The 21,369-nt window shown below is 36.1% G+C and overlaps 1 protein-coding gene across 1 annotated transcript in view; it reads left to right on the top strand.

Annotated features, from left to right (window-relative positions):
- The window catches only part of LOC150102423 (protein TSLIG3A-like), a 175,062-nt gene that overhangs the window by 110,240 nt on the left and 43,453 nt on the right, over positions 1–21,369 (top strand). Inside the window, exons 6-7 of the mRNA XM_090399464.1 lie at positions 110–220; positions 11,920–12,117. Coding sequence (XP_090255590.1) covers positions 110–220; positions 11,920–12,117 — 309 coding nt within the window. The remainder of the gene's footprint in view (positions 1–109; positions 221–11,919; positions 12,118–21,369) is intronic.

Here is a 21,369-nt window from a genome sequence, read left to right as displayed (position 1 = left end):
CTCAAACTAGATCCCCATGCTGATTTTAAGAATCACTCCCTTAAAGGAACATATTTAAAAGAAATAGTAATACATCATGAATTTTTCTTTAAATATTTTTACTTTTCAGGATAGCAGTCCTACTGCGAGTAGCCTAAATCAGCTTCAGCTTCTTCTTAATATTGATATATCACATGAAGAATTTGATCCCAAAAACTTGTTGCCAGAAACAGAAGCCAAAGTAAGAAATAGTTTAACTTCTAATGAGTGAATTTTTGTAAATAATGCTATGGACATTGTTCTAAAATTTTTGCAGAGATAGGACCACACTATAATCATTTTGTTATGGAAACCATCGTTTTGAATATACATATTTGTAACATTTGGATTTGACTATTCTAATAAAAAATCTACCTTCATGTAGGTTTGAAGTGAGAATATAGAATTAAACAAGAAATTGACCAGAAGAGTTGTCTTGTTATATTCTGCAATCATAGCTTTGAAAAATGAATGTGTAATTAGTGCCTGTTATTACCTGCCAGAGGCTTGAAGTGGTCCAAAAAGCCTACATTCATTATCCAGTGATCATGTTAAGTGAACATGTGAAGAGTACAAGAAAGAAAGCGAGAGATACAATGCATCCCTCACTCTTTTTGTGAATTAATATTAATTGCATGATTATAATCCTGATCTGCTTCGTCACCTGTAATAACATGAATGAATCTCTACCTACTCGAAGAAGCATTCTCGGCGACTTCCCTCGCAGCCTACACTGGCTGGTCCTCCTTGATGTGGCATAAAAATACCTCTTGTCTGATCAATTCCCCACCTGAGATGGAATCTTTGAAGAGCTGACTGGGAAAAATATGCCATTGACCTTGACAAGTGTGTTTGTTTCATACCTCCTGTACCCAATAACTACAATCGATTTTGTAGGAGTTGTCATCTCTACAGCTAAAAAACATATCCCCAGGGACTACAGAAAGGAGTATATCCCTGGATGGAACAAACTGAGTGAACATCTTTGCGAGAAATTTATGGAGAGCGGTGATCTGGAAATCGCAGATCTCCTCCAGAACTTGGATGCAGCAAGACAACAACGCTGGATCGAGACAATCGAGGGACTGGATCTCATGCACTCCAGCAGGAAGACCTGGAGTGTATTACATAAGCTAGGAGGCGCTACAACAAAGACTACTAAAAAGACAGATGTCACACCAAACCAAGTTGCTAACCACATTACTAGAATCTGGAGATGCCAATGTGGTAGAAACCATACCATCGAAGTTGAAAGAGAAACCAGAGACTTGAAGGCAAAACTACAAGATGAATCAGAATAATACGCAAGACCCTTCAGCAATGAGGAAATCAACAATGCACTAGCTGATACAAATATGGGAAAGGCCCCTGGATTTGATGGAGTTCACTCAGAATTTCTTATTCATCCTGGCAAAAATACCAAAATTAATTTAAGAGAGCTAAGATCATAGCCCTTCCCAAACCCAGAAAATCAATTGACAACCCACAAAACTATCGTCCAATCGCACTACTAAGCTGCACATATAAAAATGTACTGGAAAGACTATTGTACAATTGCATAAGCAATACCTTCCTTGAACATGTTCCCATAGAACAGGCAGGCAGGCTTTAAGTCCAATTGCAGTTGTAAAATTCAATGCAGTAGGAATTTTTTTTCTTAACTTTGCATCGACCTTTACAGAGGTCACAAATATTGTATATAGAAGGATATTGCAATTTAACACTGATTGTGAATTTTTTGTTATTACAAATTTTGTATATAAGGTTTATATTAACTCTGTAGTTATAATAATTTTTGCGATTTGAAAAACCATGCAAGTATATATTGAAACGGTAGGAAAGTTAAACTGTATATTTCAAGGGCAATGCCTTAGAAAGTGGCCCAGCATTTGAAGTGGTTCCGATTTTAGAGAAATGGCTTAGAAGCTTTATTTATACAAGGTAAAGTGCCTTCAATTGTTCTAGCTTAACCTAATGCATGTCTCAAGGACAGTGTAACAGCAGGCGGTGAACATCTAAGGATCTCCCGTGTTTGATAAATAAGATTGTTTTTGTGTGTTCTGTAGGAAACAGAAGTAATCCACAACTCTGAAGGTCACATCCCCTTTTGCACAGGAATGTTAGGGGTTCTCAACAGAAATTTTTGAGGTCCAGGGACTGCAAAAGGAAGTATAAGAAAGGATCAAGAAAAACTCGAGGGGGTATGCAGAGACAGAAACGCAGTCTCCTCTCGTAGTGTCTCTGGATCCAGCATCATGGATGTGGGTCCGTTGGACATCTGGAGAGAAGTAGGGAGATGTTGAACTATGATATATATATCAGGTCCCGGAAACCCTCCACGATGCGATGCCTCTAAAGAAATGGAAGCCCGCATGAATGTTGAGGCCCAGGACGGAAAAGCAGTCAGTATCGGTATAGTATGCATCAATCCCTGGGAATTCTTCACGATGTGACGGTGCTAAAGAAAAAACACCCACATGAGTGTTGAGGCCCAGGACGGAAGTCAGTGGAACCAGATAAGAGATGGAAGAGTCAGTTCAGATATATGTGTCAAGAGAAGAACTGTGAGTAAAACCTTTGTGTATGTTTAACATTGCAGAAGATTGACTGATATTCAGCAGGACATGTTGAAGGGAGATGTACAAAGTAAAATTGTGATTATTTGTTCCGAACTAAGAGGTTGAGGAATAATTGGTATAATTTAGATATGAGAAACTTGTTGATTGAAATATATATATATATGTTGCATGAACAAATTAATATTGGGATGAGATTATAAATAGGTATATGATAGTATTGCTGCATGTTTTAATGTGTGTGCAATTATTGAGATATCATATTTCTTAGCTTTTGATTTTTTTGTTTAATAAGAGTCAATTCATTCATGACACTGTGTAATTGCATCATAGTTTTAATAAATATGTTATGTTAAAGAATGTGTATTCACTGATCCTTAACCCAATGCACTGTTTCTAAAGAAATGCAAACCTGTGAGTGAAGTTAAATAAGAGTAGCCACATCTGTCCATAAAGCCTGAGATAGATCTAGAAACATTCTGCAGGTAATCTCAATTATATTTAATACCCACAAAGGGGAATCTTGGTGGTGCAGTCGTAACATTAAATAAATTTTTCAAGGTTCCCAAGGTATTAGAAATTAGATAACCTGTAGTAACTTAAGTAAAAGTGTAGAGTATAGATAAATAACATACATTTATGTTACAAAGTTATTTTCTTGACCACAAAAACTATGGAAATAACTTCTATTTGGATTTATTGATCAAGTATTTTTTAGAACAACTATGTTATACCTAATCACTAGCCTGAACGTTACATCTCTATTCGCTAACATTCCTGTGGAAGAAGTTATCAACATTTTAGGAAGTTTGTTTCCGCAAGATATCACTTCCCTGTTCCATCATTGTTTAACATCTAACTTTTTTTTATGGAAAAACCATATATTAGCAATTGACTGGCCTTGCAATGGGTAGCCCTCTCTCACCATATTGTGCTGATCTTTTTATGGAAGATCTTGAAAGTAAAATTTTATTTCAAGTAGACCCTAAACCCACAGTATGGTGGAGATATGTAGATGATATTTTCATTGTTTGGAACCACACAAAAAAGGACCTGTTTGATTTTCTAAACAAGATCAACTCTTTACACCATACAATCATATTCACTCTAGATCTTGAAAAAGATAACAAATTATCATTTCTGGACACCCTAATCAAGAAGCAAACGAATGTCGTCTCGGCCTCTTAGTTCACCGAAAACCCAGAAATACAGGACGTTATTTGCACTTTCGCTCCTCCCACCACATTTCTCAGAAACTTAGCATTGTACATATGCTAAAAAAAGCGAGCTTTCCACATTACAACAGATCAACAAAATCTCCAAGATGAATTATCACTGATAGCTAACAACCTCACCATGAATGGCTACTCTCGGAGACTCGTCCACGAGATACTTTTCTCTGACCCCCCCCACACACACAAAGACAACAAGACGATACACAGTATATTTCTACAATATTTCTACGATACACAGTATATTTCTATCGTCATTCCATACGTGGGGACAGTTTCTAATAAGGCTGCAAGACCCTTCAAACCATAGAATAAGAGCGACTTTTAAACCTACAGAAATGATTAAGCAACTCTTAAGATCTCCAAAAGATAGCCATCCTTTCTTCAAATATTCTGGAGTTTACAACAGACTCTGCTCGTGCGGTTTAACATTGGCCAAACTTCAAGAAGCCTTGAGATTAGACAAAGGGAGCACATTGGAGACGTTAATGACAATAGAGAAGAAAAATTGGGTTTATCCTTTCATTTCTCATGAACTAACCATATCTTAGAGTGGGATAAAAGCTCCATTCCTTACATGGAAGAGGATTTCCACTCCCAAATTATTAAAGAAGCTGCAACAGTTGCCCGTTCTGTACAAAATCTTAACAGGAACCAAGGATTTATCTTACTCGAGATCTGGTAGACCCTCATTAGATCTCTAAACATACAAGAACTGAATTATAGTGCCAATTATAGAACGTTCCTAAATAACAACAAGTGAGATCATACACGTGCTATGCATGTATTGTACACGTTATGTTTTGTCAAATATAATCGCAATCAGTTGATTTATAGTCTGTAACAGTTTTTAGCTTTATATCAGTTATGTACCCTGAAGATGCCAACAGCCTCAGTTGGTGAAACTAGTTGGTATAACATAGTTGTTCTAAAAAATACTTGATCAATAAATCCAAATAGAAGTCATTTCCATAACATACATTTACATTGTGACCAGGTTCTGGCTCTGATTTACATTTTCTGGAGAGAGAGGCATGCTGTATAAATTAATGAAAGTACTACCATGCCGAAGAACAATACAGCCTGTTAATAATATGCTCAGCAATAGATATTTCTGTGTTGTCAGTTGGAAAAAATATCAGTAATCAGAAACTCAACAACGGCCTACCACAAGGCTCAGTACTGGCTCCTCTTTTATTTAACCTATAGATAGCTGACCTACTAGATACAATATCTAGAAAATTCTGCTATGCGGATGACATAGCGTTAGCTACCAGAAATAGAGAACTAGGATGGACAGAGGAAACTCTCACAAATAACCTTGCTGCTATGCATACCTACTTTAAAAAATGGAGACTGCAATCAAGCCAAAGTAAAACTGAAGTGTAAAAAATCCATCTCAGCATTAAACTGGCACATGGCGAGCCGAACATCCGATTTGGAAATTCATTTCTACACTATAACAAATATCCTAAATACCTAGGAGTTACACTTGATCGCACCTTATCATATAAGAAACATGCTGAAAACACAGCTTGAAAAATAAGAACTAGAAACATCATCATCTAGAAATTATGTTTTACTTCTTGGGGTGCAGCAGCAACCACATTATGAACATCTGCACTTGGATTGGTTTTTTTTTTTTCAGTGGCAGAGTACTGCGCTCCAGTTTGGCTCAACGGCTGTCATACCAAACTAATTGACCTCCAGCTTAACACCACAATGCGACTTATCACTGGAACCATAAAAACAACTCCTGTTTACTGGCTCCCAGTGCTGATCAATTTAATACCACCAAACCTACAAAGACACGATGCTCTATTATGAGAATATGATAAAATACTCAGAAATACTGGATTTCCTATACACAGCGACATACTAGAGCTACAACTCAATAGACTGAAATCAAGAACGCCCCCTCTCCATGAAGCTAAAAAACCTGAGAATGACCAACTACAATACCAAAGAACAGTGGAAACGAATGTGGAGCATAAATACCAATGCCCAACTCGAAACTTGGTTTAATAGGCATTGTCTCAACATCCCAGGTATGGAACTGAGCCAAAAGACATGGATAACACTGAACAGGATTTGCACTGGACATGGAAGATGTGCAAGCTCTCTGTACAAGTGGGGAAAAATTCCCTCACCGGAATGTGAATGCGGGCACCCAAATCAATCAGTCCACCACATTTCTACTGAGCAGTCTTTGTGCATACATGGGCCAAAGAAATGACTTCCGGGAGGCGACAACATCTGTTATAGACTGGATCAGACAACTTGATCTTATCTTATAAGTGTTTTGTTTGTTGAAAGTATAAGTGTCTTTGTTTTATTCTAATTGTTTGCCACTTACTTTTTACATATTTATTTTGACTTATGTACCTTCATAACTGCATGTAGATTGCCATATGCTAAATAATAAATAAATAATTGCATGACTTTATTTAATTATATAAATATAGGATGGAAAACAAAACAAAAAAAAAATAAATAATTTGAGTTTGTGATTCCAATTCATGGATTTAGAAATATTGATTTCAAATTTTTATAGTTTATATATAAATATATACTCAAGGAGTGTTCAAAAAAAAAGACCGAACTTTCGCTATAAAGACCTTATTGCTCATTTTATAACATTTTAAGCACTGTCCCCTTCAAAGTAGTCCCCCTCTACTGGCAATACACCGTTCCCGTTTCTTCCATTGTTGGAATGCTTCCTGCAACGCACTTTCTGTGATGGTATGCAATTCTCTTATTGCATTTTCCTGAATCTCTGTGGTTTTGAAACGACTTCCTTTCAAAGTGGTTTTAAGTTTGGGAAACAGGAAAAGGTCTGCTGGGGCTAAGTCCATTACCATTTGCATTGGCAAGCAGTTCCAGATTGATTTCAACATGGTTCTCTTTCTGATCATCAGTCAACAAACACGACATGAATTTTGCACTGACATGATGCATTTGAAGTTTTTCAGTCAAAGTTTGATGGCAAGATCCTATGCTGATGCTCACTTCATCAGCAAGTTCTCAGACAGTTAAATGACGATTTCCACGAATCACATAGTCGTCATCTGTTGATGTGGAAGGTTGTCCAGGCCTGGGATCTTCACTGACTTCTGCCCTTTTTAAAATGCTTAAAACACTCATAGCACTGTGTTCGGCTCATACAGTTCTCCCCGTGTGCTTGGTTAAGTAATTGAAATGTCTCTGTAAAATTTTTTACCAAGTTTGCAGCAAAATTTCACACACACAGACACACGTTGTTCTTCAAGCTCTTTCATTCTCACTTAGTCACTAATTCAACGAACAGCTTGTGCACATGCTCACTTCAGTGGATATTACTCGACGACTAATGCTCATAGCAGAACTGGGCAAATGGTAGTTTGTTGTGAAAACCTGCCACTAGGTGCACTCAGTGGCGTGCTCTCTGTGCTGGTTGGCATGCTATTTAAAAAAGTTTGGTCTTTTTTTGAATACCCTCGTGTGTGTGTGTATTATTTTATGTTTGTTATAAAATGATTCTCATTCGAAGCAAAAGAGATGTGACTCTTGTCTAAGATACCCTATGTGGAAAAAAAGTGTCCAGACACCAGTGCTATTTATACAATACTGCATTTATTGTAAAATCAGTCAGGATTTGGCCCACTTTGGCCACAATTACATTGTGCACTTTCCTTGACACACTTTTAATGAGATGCTGGTAACTAGTCGCATACACAGAGGTTGGACATGTCCTTCTAACCTGAATCAGATCTTCAAGTTCATCCCAAAAGGGCCTCTCTAGGATTGAGGTTGGGGCTTTGAGCTGGTCACTCCAAGTTCTGTACATCCACATCCTCAAACCATGTTGAAATATAATGTGGTTTATGGCACTGCATGTCTTGCTGAAACAAGAATGCCCATGTTGATTAATTTTAATGGTATAGATGAGAACTTTCCTTTGCCAAAGATTTTGGAGACGGTCATCTTAAGACCAAATTAATACCAACTTTCTCTGTGCTTTTTTTTTCCAACATAGATGGTGCCTAATTAGGACTTTAGTCTGTGTTTTGTATTACAATTGTACAAATTAATCCCATTGTTATACCGGATTGTTTTTCTTGCATATTGTGACAAACTGTTTTTGTGCTCTAAAGATGCTGGGTAGAATACTGATGTTTTGCTAGATTCCTCAATCCAGCGAAACATCAGCAGTAACTTGGTAAATAGTTATTTTTTTATCAGTCTGTGTTCTCATCTATACCATTAAAATTAATCAATATGTACAACGAACACAAGCCTTCCCACACATTTGAAGAATGGCCTATCTCCATAAAACTGGTAAAGTGTATGCAGTGTGGTATTGTTGGATCCTACTTCGTCTCAATCTACACCTTGGATCCGACATGATTACTATTACGATGTTCTTAACTAATTGATAAGTTGCTAGTTGGTTTCTAATTCAAATATAAAGAAAATTTATATTTAAAGACTGCGTCACTTTATATCTGAATTAGTTCAAGAATTGAAGATAAACCAACTCTCAACTACTCTTCCTTTATATGTTGTTATTGTATATACTGGCTGAGCATATTTAACTTGTTTATCTCTCCCGCCTTGGTTCGAATATTTTATGAATGGTGCAGTAAAAGAGATTCAGGCAAAATACAACTTTTGATTAACAAAAACAAACATTTAATTTTAGAATCACAAATTTTACACTTAACTTCAAATCAGTAATTAAGATATCACAAACATTTTAGCTTCTCTGATAAGTACAATCATACAAACTCAGACAATGGTAAATCTGTTATCTCTAGTACAGTCTTCTTGCAGTTCCTTAAGTTCCAAATACAATAAAAATTGCAGTAACACACCTCTTCACAAACAAACACTTTTAATTTTACACTTCAGCTAATTCTCACCAATAGTTACTGTTAATATAAGGAAATTCTAGGATGAAACTCACACACCTCTCTGTATAGAAATATTAATGGTTGGAATAATCTTACCGATAATCTTTTTTCTTCATCTACTTCTACGTAAATACTTTTTATAATTGTAAACACTTTAAACAGTATACGGCACTCATTAAATAAATCTTCTAAGCAATAACTGAATTAATCGTTGGTCACTATACACATAAACAAATGTTCTTGCATGAAATACTACTGATCACTTATGGATTAAGGCAATACACAATAATTCCTTAACTTGAGGTTTTTGTGTGCACAGCTGTTCATTCTTCCTGCATTCATTTAATTCTTTAGGCAATATATTTCTAAGCACAGCTAACGGTAAACTTCAACTTTACAGCCTCTACTATTCACAATTAACTCTGTGCTTTGCTTCAAAGTTGTGTATGTCCCTGAAAGATTGGCCCTGAAATTGAATCTCAACTCAAATATCACTAGTCTATTTAGTAGTCACTCAGCTGTCTTCCGTAGCTATAATTGTTATTCTACAATTTATTAGCTAACTGCCTATCGACTAGTAGACTTTATTAGCTGCTTGAGCGACTTGCCGACTCGCTATTATCGCACTGTGATTCCCGAATGCTCCGATTCCAACCTAATGCCAATCCTCTCCTTTTTCTCTTTCTTAATCTATCTAATCTCTCCTCTATATTTTCAGCGTTCTCTCTTTTTATATATGCGTTCTTCCCGTCTAAATTGTTCACGTGCTCTCTTTAACTAAAACTGTTTTCAGTAAGCTTTCAACATTCTCCACGTGGTGTTCCAACTCGCGCTCGCTTACTTACATGCGTTTCCATGACAACAAAACAAAACATAATAAAATTGAGGTATTGCATAATGCTAAACTTCTACAAATAGGAATAAATAAAGAATATTTACATTTCAATTAATGCGCAGTTAAATTATCAAATACAAGTTCTTATAATAGTAATGAATAAAATAGCTTAATAATATTTAATACAGTCTTTTCATTATTAATACATATATCTTTGAATAAATAATTAAATATTAGACAAAATTAAGGTAGTTATATGAATATTAAAGTATAAAATAAGTTATTTACATTAAATAATGTTTACAAGTCTAGCTTTTGTGATGGAAGATCATGTTGGATTCTGAACCAAATAATAATTACTCTAATCTCTACATAATCAGAATCCAACAGCATTGTCTAGGATGTCCTTGTACTTTGTGGTTTTATGTTTCCATCCACAACCATTAGCAGTCCCAGTTCATACTACGAGACACATCCCCAGACCATGACACGTTCTGGCAGATACTGTTCACCTGGCATATGCCACACCCAGCAATGACCATCGGATTTAAAAACAGTGTAGCGTAATTCATCACACTACACTGTTCATTTCCCCTAGTCTAGGATCCATAGATGAATGTTCTTTGCACCAAGCAAGTCAATTACTTGCATTTGTGTGAGTTATTAATGGCTTGTATGTAGCAGCTCAGCCATGAAAATTTAACTTGTGCAGTTCTTTACAAATGTCTTCGTGAAAACACTCATCCTGTTGGCTCCTGCAATTACTTGGTGATGATTTGTGCAGAGAATGACAGCACTCACGAACAACATGTTTCAGAGCTCTCCATCAATTTACTTGACCTTCCTTTGATGTTTCTTGGGTTATAAGTCCCTCATATTTCCATTTACTAATGTCTTGAACAGTTGACCTGATATGGCACTCTATAATAACACCTCGTTAGAAGTCAGTAAGCTCAACACTCATGGCCATGTCTCACAAGTAAATGATATACAGTGCTGTACGATGTCTGAGGGGCTCACCAGCAGTTTTAAAGGAACTCTGGCACATGTGATCTATTGCAAGATTCTATTTTTGTTGCAGAATGAGGAGTTCAGACACTTTTTTTTCATATGAGGTGGATATTATATCTTCAAGTTTCTTAATCCCCCCCACAGCAATTCATGGAAATGCATATTATCCACATATTATATCCTTTTATTATATGTTCTTAAATACATTTCTACTCCATTAAAGATTAAATGCATTGTATCATAAATTCCATTATCTTATTCTAAATTGTTTATGTGGGTTTCTAGCTATCTGAAATCTCTTATCACTAGTTTCCATCTGTCTAGTTTTATTCTTCCTTCACTGCAAGGCATCAGCAATATCTGAGAATATGTTTATCACTCGGTGTCATGTTTCAGATGTAATTTTTCATCTTTGATATCTAATGCAGACATGCTATATTTTAAAGTGAGAAACCCTGAAGATTGCAATAATCCCCAAAATGTATGCCTTTAATATAAATTTATTAATTAAAATTGAAAATTTTGTAGCAGCAGGCTTGTTGGAACCATGGGAATAGTTTGTTGTGTGTAAATCTTGTTGGAAATGTGAGTAGTTTGTTATAACACTAGTTGCTATAATTAGAGTTGACTGTATAATGTGAACAATTGCTTATTTCGATTGATATTGAAGTTTCTGGAATAAAAGCTAAGTAGAAACAGGAATGAAAATAATAATGTACTAACTAAATTAAATAATTACAATCTGATGTTTTGCCAGCTCAAGCTAGCATTACCAAAGGCACTTTGAAGACATGCACATGCTCAGTGAAGAAAGCATGTGAGAGTACTACTGCTCTCATCACTACAGAGAGCAGTAGTACTCTCTGTAGTGATGGTCTGTGATTACTGTCTGGATGGATAGAATGTTTACCAGAATTTATATAGGATTGCACCATGTTCTATTACACTTCATGCAGTTCAGTGGATTCTAAAGCACATGAGCATCTTCCAGGAACAGTCTCTATGATTTAAACTGGGATCTGTGTAATAACTTGGCTTTCTTCCACCTGATGAAATGGTCTTCATCCAATGCATGCTTGTGCTTGTCTGCCTTTTTGACTCCTGCAGAGAACTCCACTATCACTCTCTACACACCTGACTATCCTTATTATGGAGGTCATTTTATAACTGACATGTTCTGTTAAAGTTAGTACTTGTTGTGCTAGATTATTTGCTTAATCTTGTGAGTTTGGTAAGTTTTTGTGTGCGTGCTTGTTAAAAAAAAAACATAGTAACCAGATGTTAATCTTATTATTCTTGCTGTGCTTTTGTGGTATTTTAGTATATATTAATTAGTTTTGTAAATTTTTTTTCAGATTAAACAAATCATTACGACTCTTCCATCTTCATCTTTAAAACTACCTTTGTTGAAAGAAACTTTGAAAGATGAACAGTGGACTAAACTTGACAAATTACAACAAGAAATGCACGGAGATTACAGAATAAGAAGAGAAATGCTACTGAAGCGTTTGGACGTTACTGTACAATCTTTCAAATGGTCCGAGAGATTAAAAGTAAATGAAAGTTAAATTTTATTGATTCAGTGTTAACTGATTTTTTTTAAAATTATTCTATATAAATTTCATGTAGCATAGTGTGGGATAACTGAGAGGAGACCTCCACATTATCTTTTAAGGAATGTGCATAACCAACTGAGGCCTCTTGTGTGACCTCTCACCTTTTAAAGTGAATTTGTGATACCACACACTCACTTTAAAAAGAAAAAAACTTCAAGGTGGTACTGCACAGTATTACAGAATCTGTCACCACTGAGGAAGTCACAAAAGACATCCAAAACTGCAGACTAAGCCTTGTTAATGTTAGCCGTATGCTCCAAGCAGATAAATTACCGTCTCCTTTAATAGTTGAAATCAGTAAATGGTACCGAGACATCTACAACCTAAAAACAGTTGAAACCTGGCTATAAAACCAGAACCATTACAATGGAAGGCATCAACTGGACAGTGCTACTGTTGTCAAGAATTCAGCCACTCTCATTGCTGCTGCAAGTGGCTGATTTCCATTGCATTAAATGCAGAGAAACCTATGCAGTGGCTTCCTGCAAATAATCAAAAAATAAATAATCACAGTTGACAAATGTAGACGTCTACATTTGTCAACTGCGGCAGCCCACATCCCACCAACTACAGAGGCTGCAAGCAATAAATACTTGGCTATCCAAAAATCAACCAAAGAAAACCTCCTAAGAGCCCCAACAACAAATCCACAGGCATCCACATCAAATGCTGATAACCCTCCCAATGGCACAACAAACCAGCCAAGCATGTGCCTTGTATGCAGAGATGGTAGCTTCAAAATCTGTAAGAAAAACTGAATCCCAATGCCCAACCAAATCCAGCAAAGCTTTAATTGTAGTGGTCACTCTGGACAAAATGTTAATCGAGTTCAGCAAAGTGAACCTCAGCCAAGACTCCACAACAAGTTTTACTGCATTAGTCGATGGTTAACATATGTACAAGCAAAAAACTCTATATAGATCTGGAATGCCAGTGGTCTAGGAAGCAAAACAAGTGAACTACAAGAATTTACGACACATTATAGTGCTGACACATTATAATCCTTGTAAACAAAATGCACCATCAACCAGCCGACAACCCAAAGCTATATCCTATACCAAAATGACAGACCCAATGCTGGGGGGGGGGGGTATGGCCATATTTGTCAAGCTCAATATAGAACATAATTCAATTGTAAATCCTGCCACTACCAAATGCAGGTTCCCTGAAAATATGCTCTCTATATAACTCTCCAAGCAAACAGTTACTGGAAGCAGACTTGACTGAAATTCTAGACACAAACAAAGCAGTGCTAGTAGCAGGAGACCTGAATGCTAAACATACAACTTGGAACATCAGAACTGCAAATTGAAATGGTAGAACCCTCATTGACTTTGCTGCTAGCAGGAACACAGTGATCATAGGACTTCCTGATGTCCTTGATATAGCAATACTACAAAATATTGCCTGTCAATACAAATAAGTGTGATAGACGATCTCAGCTTTGACCACCACCCAGTTTTATTCCAACTGGGCTTACAACATGAGAATGTCGCAGACTAGGTCCCAACTGTCAACTGAACAAAATTAATGACTACTCTACATGAATCTATTCGCTCAGTTCCTGCATTCAACTCAACTCAAAGGAAAAAAATCAATGACTCAATTTTGAGCTTAGAAAAGAAGATAACAACTGCATTAACAGCTGCTACCACCGATACGCCATGCACAAACTCCTACTGACTTCCAGATGATATTAAAAATCTGGTCTGTGAAAAGAACAGGGCTAGGTGCCAATACCACAAAATTCTGGCTCCAGAACACTGACAGATGCTCAGTAGGGCTAGAAAGGAAGTCTGATACATGCTTAAAAACTATCAAAATCAACAGTGGGATACAAAACTGCAGTTCTTACACACAGAGGACCAGATGCTCTGGAAAATGACAAATGTGCACTGACCGAAAATCTCTCTCACCAATCCATAGTGAACATGGTCTGGTTTCCCATGACAGATAAAGTTTAAGCCTTTGCTGACAGCCTAGAGAAGCAGTGTAGTCCAAACTACACTCATGCAGATCTAGACTTCATCAGTCAAGTACACACCTTGGTATGTTGAGGTATGTCAAATCATCACCAAACTTAAGAATAGGATAGCACCAAGCCCCCAGATGGGATTTCTAACAAAACTATCAAATGCCTGCCACATAAAGCCATAACACACATTGATTATTAATGCAATATTAAGATATCACTACTTTCCTGCATAATGGAAAGTAGCAGATGTAATCTTAATCCCAAGACCAGAAAAAGCAGCACATCTTCCTCAAAACTCTTGCCCAATCAGCCTGCTTTCCTGCCTAGGAAAAATAGCTGAGAGGGTAATACCAATCAGACTTCAAACAGTCACTAAAGAATTAAATCTCATCCCAGATGAGCAAATTTGCATTCTAGGAGAACCACTCCACAAAACAACAGATTCTCAAATTCCTGCAGGCCAATTTTCCTGTTAAAAATGTTGAAAAATGCTTTACTTGTGCTATAGGTTCACCATTCACAATACAGTGATGTTTCAATATTTCTGCCTATTTTCATTGTCTTTGTCATTTTATTGCTGATTTTCATACCAAGTGTATCTCAACAGTTATTCAATTTAGTCAGGAAATCTTACAGACTTATGCTGGATTTATTCGGAAGTATTAACATCTTCTGCATAAAGTAAAGAGCTAAGATTAACATCACCAATTTTGATATCACATTTAATACCACTTTGCTTCATAACGTGTACCTTTGTTGCATACCTGATTTTACCTCAAACTATCTTCCTGTACCTCCTTCAATTATAACTGCTGACTTACAGCTTAAATAGAAACTATGCATTGTGTAGTGTTTTGAAGAGCTTTCCTCTTGGTACCTTGTCATATGCCTTTTCCAAATCAACAAAACTTAAACACAAATCCTTGTTATATTCCCAAGATTTCTCAACGATTTGTCTTAAAGTGAAAGTCTGATCCCAACAACCTCTGTTTGGCCTGAATCCAGCTTGTTCTTCGCCAAGCTTCCATTCCACAATTTAAGTATAAATCTTACCAGGAACGCTCAGTAGGGAAATAGCTGTGTAATTCTCACATTCAGTTTTATTTCCCTTTGTTGTAGATGGGTACTCTGAAAACTGTTCTCCAATCATCTGGACTTTGATTCTCTGACCAGGCCTTCTAAATTATGCAGTGCAGCCATGTAAAACTATTATACCTCCATATTTGAGCATTTCTGCCAAATTTCATCTACTCCAGCTGCCTTTCCACATTTTAGATGACTTTTCATGAAGTTTTTCATGCTATTTTTTTTTCAAAGATATTGGATGACATAAAAGAAGGTCTTCAGTGAATTTTCTGTGGCAGAAAATATAGTTTTTCATGTTGTGTGCAGAAGTTGATTGTTAATGATCTTCTTCATAGAAGATTGAAAGTGAGTACAACAGAGTGATAATTGAATAAAGATTTTCACCTAAAACTTGAGCATAGGCTAATTTCCAATCTCCAAGATAAATATTCTTGAAATAAAAATCCAAAGTGGCAATAAAACAAGAGGTGCTTGCTTGGAGCATAAATCTTCAAAACAGTTGAAAAAATGCCTTCAGTACAAGGAGAATTTTTAGTATCCAAATTGGACATGATTCTTTTGATGTTTATGGCAAAAAAAAAAATCAAAGGAACTCGAATGTTGATGTGTGCAGTGGTCAGAAAATACTTTATCAGGCAATGCAGTAATTAACAGGTAAGTAAAAAGTCAGCAGATTGACTTTCTTTTGTGAATGATGATTAGATCTAAATTAGGCCTTTGGTAAAAATATCAAAATGTAAGACCTTTTTTTTTCTTTTTTGATAAATTTATCATCATCATCAATTTCTTGCCATGTACCCTCAAGGGGTATACAGGATATGTTAGTACTACATGAAAAAATTACATCATTACTAACTTCCTATCTACAATTTTCCTCCAAATCAGTCTGTTACTTGTCAAGACTCCAACATTATCAGGTCCTATATTTCTATCGTCTAAGGCACTTTGTACCGTATCAATCCACCTATATCTTGGTCTTCCTCTGGGTCGTTTTCCTGCCAACCTGGCAGAGAACACTTGTTTTGCTAATCTTTTCTCTCCCATTCTATTTAAGTAACCATACCACCTGAGATTCGCTCTGCTAACGCATTCCTGGATGCTGACAATGTCAAGTTCTTTCCTAATATCCTCGTTTTTAATATGATATTGCCATTGATGCCATCTGTTCACGCCTCTAATCTTTCTCAGGACTCTCATATCTGTGGTCTCTAGTTTTTGATCAAGTGTTTTACTTCTGACCAGCTCTCAGATCCATAAGTTAAAACCGGTTTGAACACTGTATGAAGCTGTATACAAACCGGTTTGAACCGGTTTGTATACAGCTAATTTAGTGTTCCGACTAATTTCTCTCTTATTCCATATGAATTTATTCAATTGACTTCCCACCATACCAGCTTTGTTGATTCTGTTGTCTATTTCTATATTCAATTTACCATCTTCACTAAAAGTCGTGCCTAAGTAGCTGAAATGTTTTACTTGTTCCACAGGTTCTCCATTCACATCACAGTTGACATTTTCAACAATTCTACCTATTTTCATTGTCTTTGTCTTTTTATTGCTGACCTTCATACCATATCTATTACAATAGTTATTCAATTTAGTCAGAGAATCTTGCAGACTTGTAGCGGATTTATTTAGAAGTATAACATCATCCGCATAAAGCAAAGAGCTGACATTAACATCTCCAATTTTGATATCATGTTTAATACCACTTTCCTTCATAATGTGATCCATATAGATAATGAATAACAGAGGGGATAATGTACATCCTTGTCTGACACCAGATTTAACATCTAACCATCTTCCTGTACTTCCTTCAATTCTAACTGCTGACTTACAACTCAAATACAGACTAAGTATTGCTTGATATAATGCCCTGTTGACACCATATAACTTTAGCGTACTGAATAGCTTCTCTCTTGGCACCTTGTCATATGCCTTTTCCAAATCGACAAAACTTAAATACAGATCTTTGTTATATTCCCATGCTCTCTCGACTATTTGTTGTAAAGTGAAGATCTGATCCTGACAGCCTCTATTTGGCCTGAATCCAGCTTGTTCTTCACCAAGCTTTTCTTCCATAATTCTTCTCAATCATTTCTCAAGTATACTTGCATAGATCTTGCCAGGAACACTTAGTAGGGAAATACCTCTGTAATTCTCACATTCAGTTTTATTTCCATTTTTTATGTATGGGTATTATGAGAGCTCTACTGCAATCATCGGGAATTCGTCCCTCTGTCCAAGATTTCTGAACTATGCGGTGCAGCCACTGTAAGACTTTTATACCACCATACTTCAGCATTTCTAGTCGAATATCATCCACTCCTGCTGCCTTTCCACATTTTAAGCCTTTGATGGCTTTTTCTACTTCAAGTATGGATATGTATTCCTGACTGCATGGCTCTTCAGTGTTTTTTACCACTGTGCTATCATCACTGCTTGTTTCATTTAGCAGTTTTTCAAAGTAATTACTCCATACTTCAAGGATATCCTTTTCTTCTGTTTTCATGTCACCTTTATCATCTCTAACTCCTTTTTCAGCACTCTTTCCTCCATTTCTAAGCTTCTTCAACAACCTCCAGAATATTTTGCCACCTTCTGATATTTATTTTCTATATTCTTGCCAAAGTCCTCCCCTGACTTTTGTTTAGCTAGTTTCACACAGTGTTTAACATTCTTGCATTTGTCTCTGTATTCTCTAAGAGCACAAGTTGACTTATTTGACAGGAACTTTTGATATGCTTTCTTCTTTTCTTTCACTGCCTCTTTAACTTCCTATGTCCACCATGGAGTTCTAATTTTTCTATCCTTGCAGACAACTTCGCCACATGCCTCTCTAGCTGAGTCAATCAGGGCTTTCTTCAAGGCTTGCCACTGAATCTCCGAGGTCTGATTCCTGTTCTCAAACTCTTTCATTTTTTCTTCAATAATCTTTGTGTATTTTAGTCTACAGTTCACATCTGAGAGTTGCTCAACTTTTATTTGCTTTAACACTTTCTTACATGTTATTCTTTTCAATATGAAACTCAATTTTATCCTGCTCAAGACTAAATAGTGATCACTTGCAATTTCAAATCTTCTGTACACTCTGGTGTCCTGCACCAGGGAGAAAACATCACTATCAACAATAACATAGTCAATGAGACTTTTTCTTATTCCTTGCCTCTTCTCTCCATGTGAATTTGTGCACATTTTTATGTTGGAACATGGTGTTAGTAATAACCAGTCCATGTCCTGAGCAGAAATCCAACAGATATTTGCCATTATTATTAGCTTTGCTCTTTTCTCCAAAGAGCAAATTTATCGATAAATTTATCGCCCATAAAAGATAAACCTATTATACATTAACACTGTGGATGAGCTAAGATTAGATAATTTAAAAACCCTGCTCTAGACCAAATATTGAACTGCAAGCCACTTCAGATAGGCAGGTTCCAGAACAGGCATTGAAATTGGTAATGAAAATCATCTGCCTCCTAAAGAAGATATTCAAATCCATATCCTACTGTGATATTGATTTGAAACACAGCCTTTTGGTTGAGGAGTGGACATTCACTCAGCCAACCAGACAGTTTATTTGGATTTGATTGAAGAATTCTTGCTTTTCAAAATCGGTTTTTAACATGATTTTGAAAGAACCAAAAGCAGGAATTTGATTTCAGCAAAAGCAAGTACAATATTAGTTCCTTCATAGTATGAGGTGTGACAATTTAATTCCCGGAATGGCTGCGTAATGTCTCCCATGTGGTGATTTGGTTAGGGTCACGTGAGTAATCGTGTTTGTACATCTTTTAACTAATGCATGCATAAACCTCAAGCCAATAGAGCCACTTGCTAGTTGGCTATTGCAAAAACAATAGAGATCAGCATGTAAACTTTGGCATATAAATGTGTGATCAAAATTTGGAGCAGTGTGTTAACATCAAATTTTGTGTGAAAATCTGCAAAACTGCTCAACAGCTCCAATGTTTCATTGGAGCTGTTGAAAGTGGCATATGATGTGGATACTCTGAAAAAGTCAAGTGTCTTTGAGTGGCATAAGAGATTCAGAGGTGGACAAGAAGATGTGAATGTCAACCCCAGAAGTGGTTATCCAAAAACAAAAATGATGGATGCACATGTGAACAGAGTGCGAGATTTGGTACAGTATGACAGACAGTTAAGTGTGCAATTAATGGCTGATGAATTGCAAATGAATTGAGAAACAGTCAAGGTAATTTTAACTGAAGAACTGGGCATGTGAAAGATTTCAAAAGAAATCATTAAATGCTCCAAGCCATAGTGCGCTCATTGTGAGAGAGTTTCTGACCAAAAAAAATCGATTACTGAATTAGGTCATCTTGCTTATTCACCTGACTTAGCTACCTGTGATTTCTGGCTGTTTTTGAAGTTAAAGACTGTGCTAAAAGGACAAAGGTTATCCTGCATAATGTGATAAAGGAACTTGAGAGTATTCCAGAAAAAGAGTTCCAGGCTTGTTTCCTCAAATGGGAATACCATCTAAACCAGTGTATAAATGCAGGGGACTAGTTTGAAGATGATAGCAGCCACTTATGTATAGTTCTAAACATAGGTTTTTTACAGCTGCATTCCAGGAATTAAATTGTCACACCTCATATACCTGGAAGGATGACATGCTCATGGGTGGAAAAGATCCGAGTTTGATTATTGTCTATCACTAATGTGAGAAACCTTTCTCTGAGATACAATGGTATCTCAGAGAAAGGTTTTTTTCTTTATCACATTATCCAGCATAATGTGATAAAGGAACTTGAGAGTATTCCAGAAAAAGAGTTCCAGGCTTGTTTCCTCAAATGGGAACACCATCTAAACCAGTGTATAAATGCAGGGGACTAGTTCGAAGATGACAGCAGCCACTAATGTATAGTTCTAAACATAGGTTTTTTTTACAGCTACATTCCTGGAATTAAATTGTCACACCTCATATACCTGGAAGGATGACATGACATGCACATGGGTGGAAAAGATCTGAGTTTGATTATTGTTTGTCACTAATGTGAGAAACCTTTCTCTGAGATACAAGGGTTTCTTTATATGCAAGTAAAGAGATGGCTTCTTTTTTTTTCTCTCATATAATGTGGGTTTTTCATTCTACAAACAGACAAACGAAACTGGAAACATGCAGCAAAATTCGCCCATGAATATTAGCATAAACAAATCCCTGACTGCAGAATCAGGGATCTGGATGTGGTTGCCTAAGGTGGGTCTTTGATTTTAGAGGCTGAGAAAATATTAAGAACCTGATCTAGGATCTAGTATTGTTAACTTGGACTTAAGGATCATAAAATGTTAAAAGAATCTTTCCCCATTTAAAACAACTAACAAGTTGTGATATATTCTTGACTCTTACCTTGGTGTATTTCTTGGAGAAATAAAGCTTAAATATGGAATGAGAATTTAAAGTGGCATTTGGTACAAAAAGTTCATTGCATATATTTTAATCAAAAGACTGGAAACAAAAATCCCACGAAGGAAGTGTAAGCCATTGCACTTGGCATTCTTGTAATGCCTGGCAGCTCTAAAGCTGAGTAGGTGTGTGAGTATTGCTTGATGAGACAAGAAATCAATAAGCTAGGATATTAATTGCCTACTGGATGAACAACATTGCAGTATATTTAAAACAGATCATCAGAGAGGAAAGGCACTGTAAATGCTGGTGTATAAGATTCCCAAAATTTCTTTTCACAATGTTTTTTTTGTGTGTGTGTGTGCTATACTCAATGTACAAGACCACAAATTTTACACTTACCACTGATGGCTTTGTACATCTTATTTTAATATACCTTTAGTTTTATATATTGTAATTTATGTGATCATGCCAGTAAAGTTTTATTAGGATTTAAATGAAAAATCTTAAGGATCATTAAATACAAATATTTATATACAAAATATATTAATATAATAATGTATCAGTATATTAACATGCTAATTAATGTAATATAAAAGAAAAATGCTGATTGCTCTAAAAACAGTTTACAGTGTTTTATTAATATTTTGATGAAATGTTTTTCACTTTAGACACCATGTGTTAAAAATCTTCACTTTGGATCTGAAAATACTGTAGTTCTGACTTCTTTCTCATTCTCCCACTACATTTCATCTTC

The sequence above is a fragment of the Typopeltis vanoorti genome, chromosome 10 (genome assembly GCF_054136105.1).
Source record: "Typopeltis vanoorti isolate ZY-2024b chromosome 10, IOZ_Tvanoo_1.0, whole genome shotgun sequence".
NCBI classification, from domain to species: domain Eukaryota; kingdom Metazoa; phylum Arthropoda; class Arachnida; order Uropygi; family Thelyphonidae; genus Typopeltis; species Typopeltis vanoorti.
The sequence above is the reverse complement of the archived record's forward strand: the minus strand, read 5'-3'. Positions and strand labels throughout refer to the sequence as shown.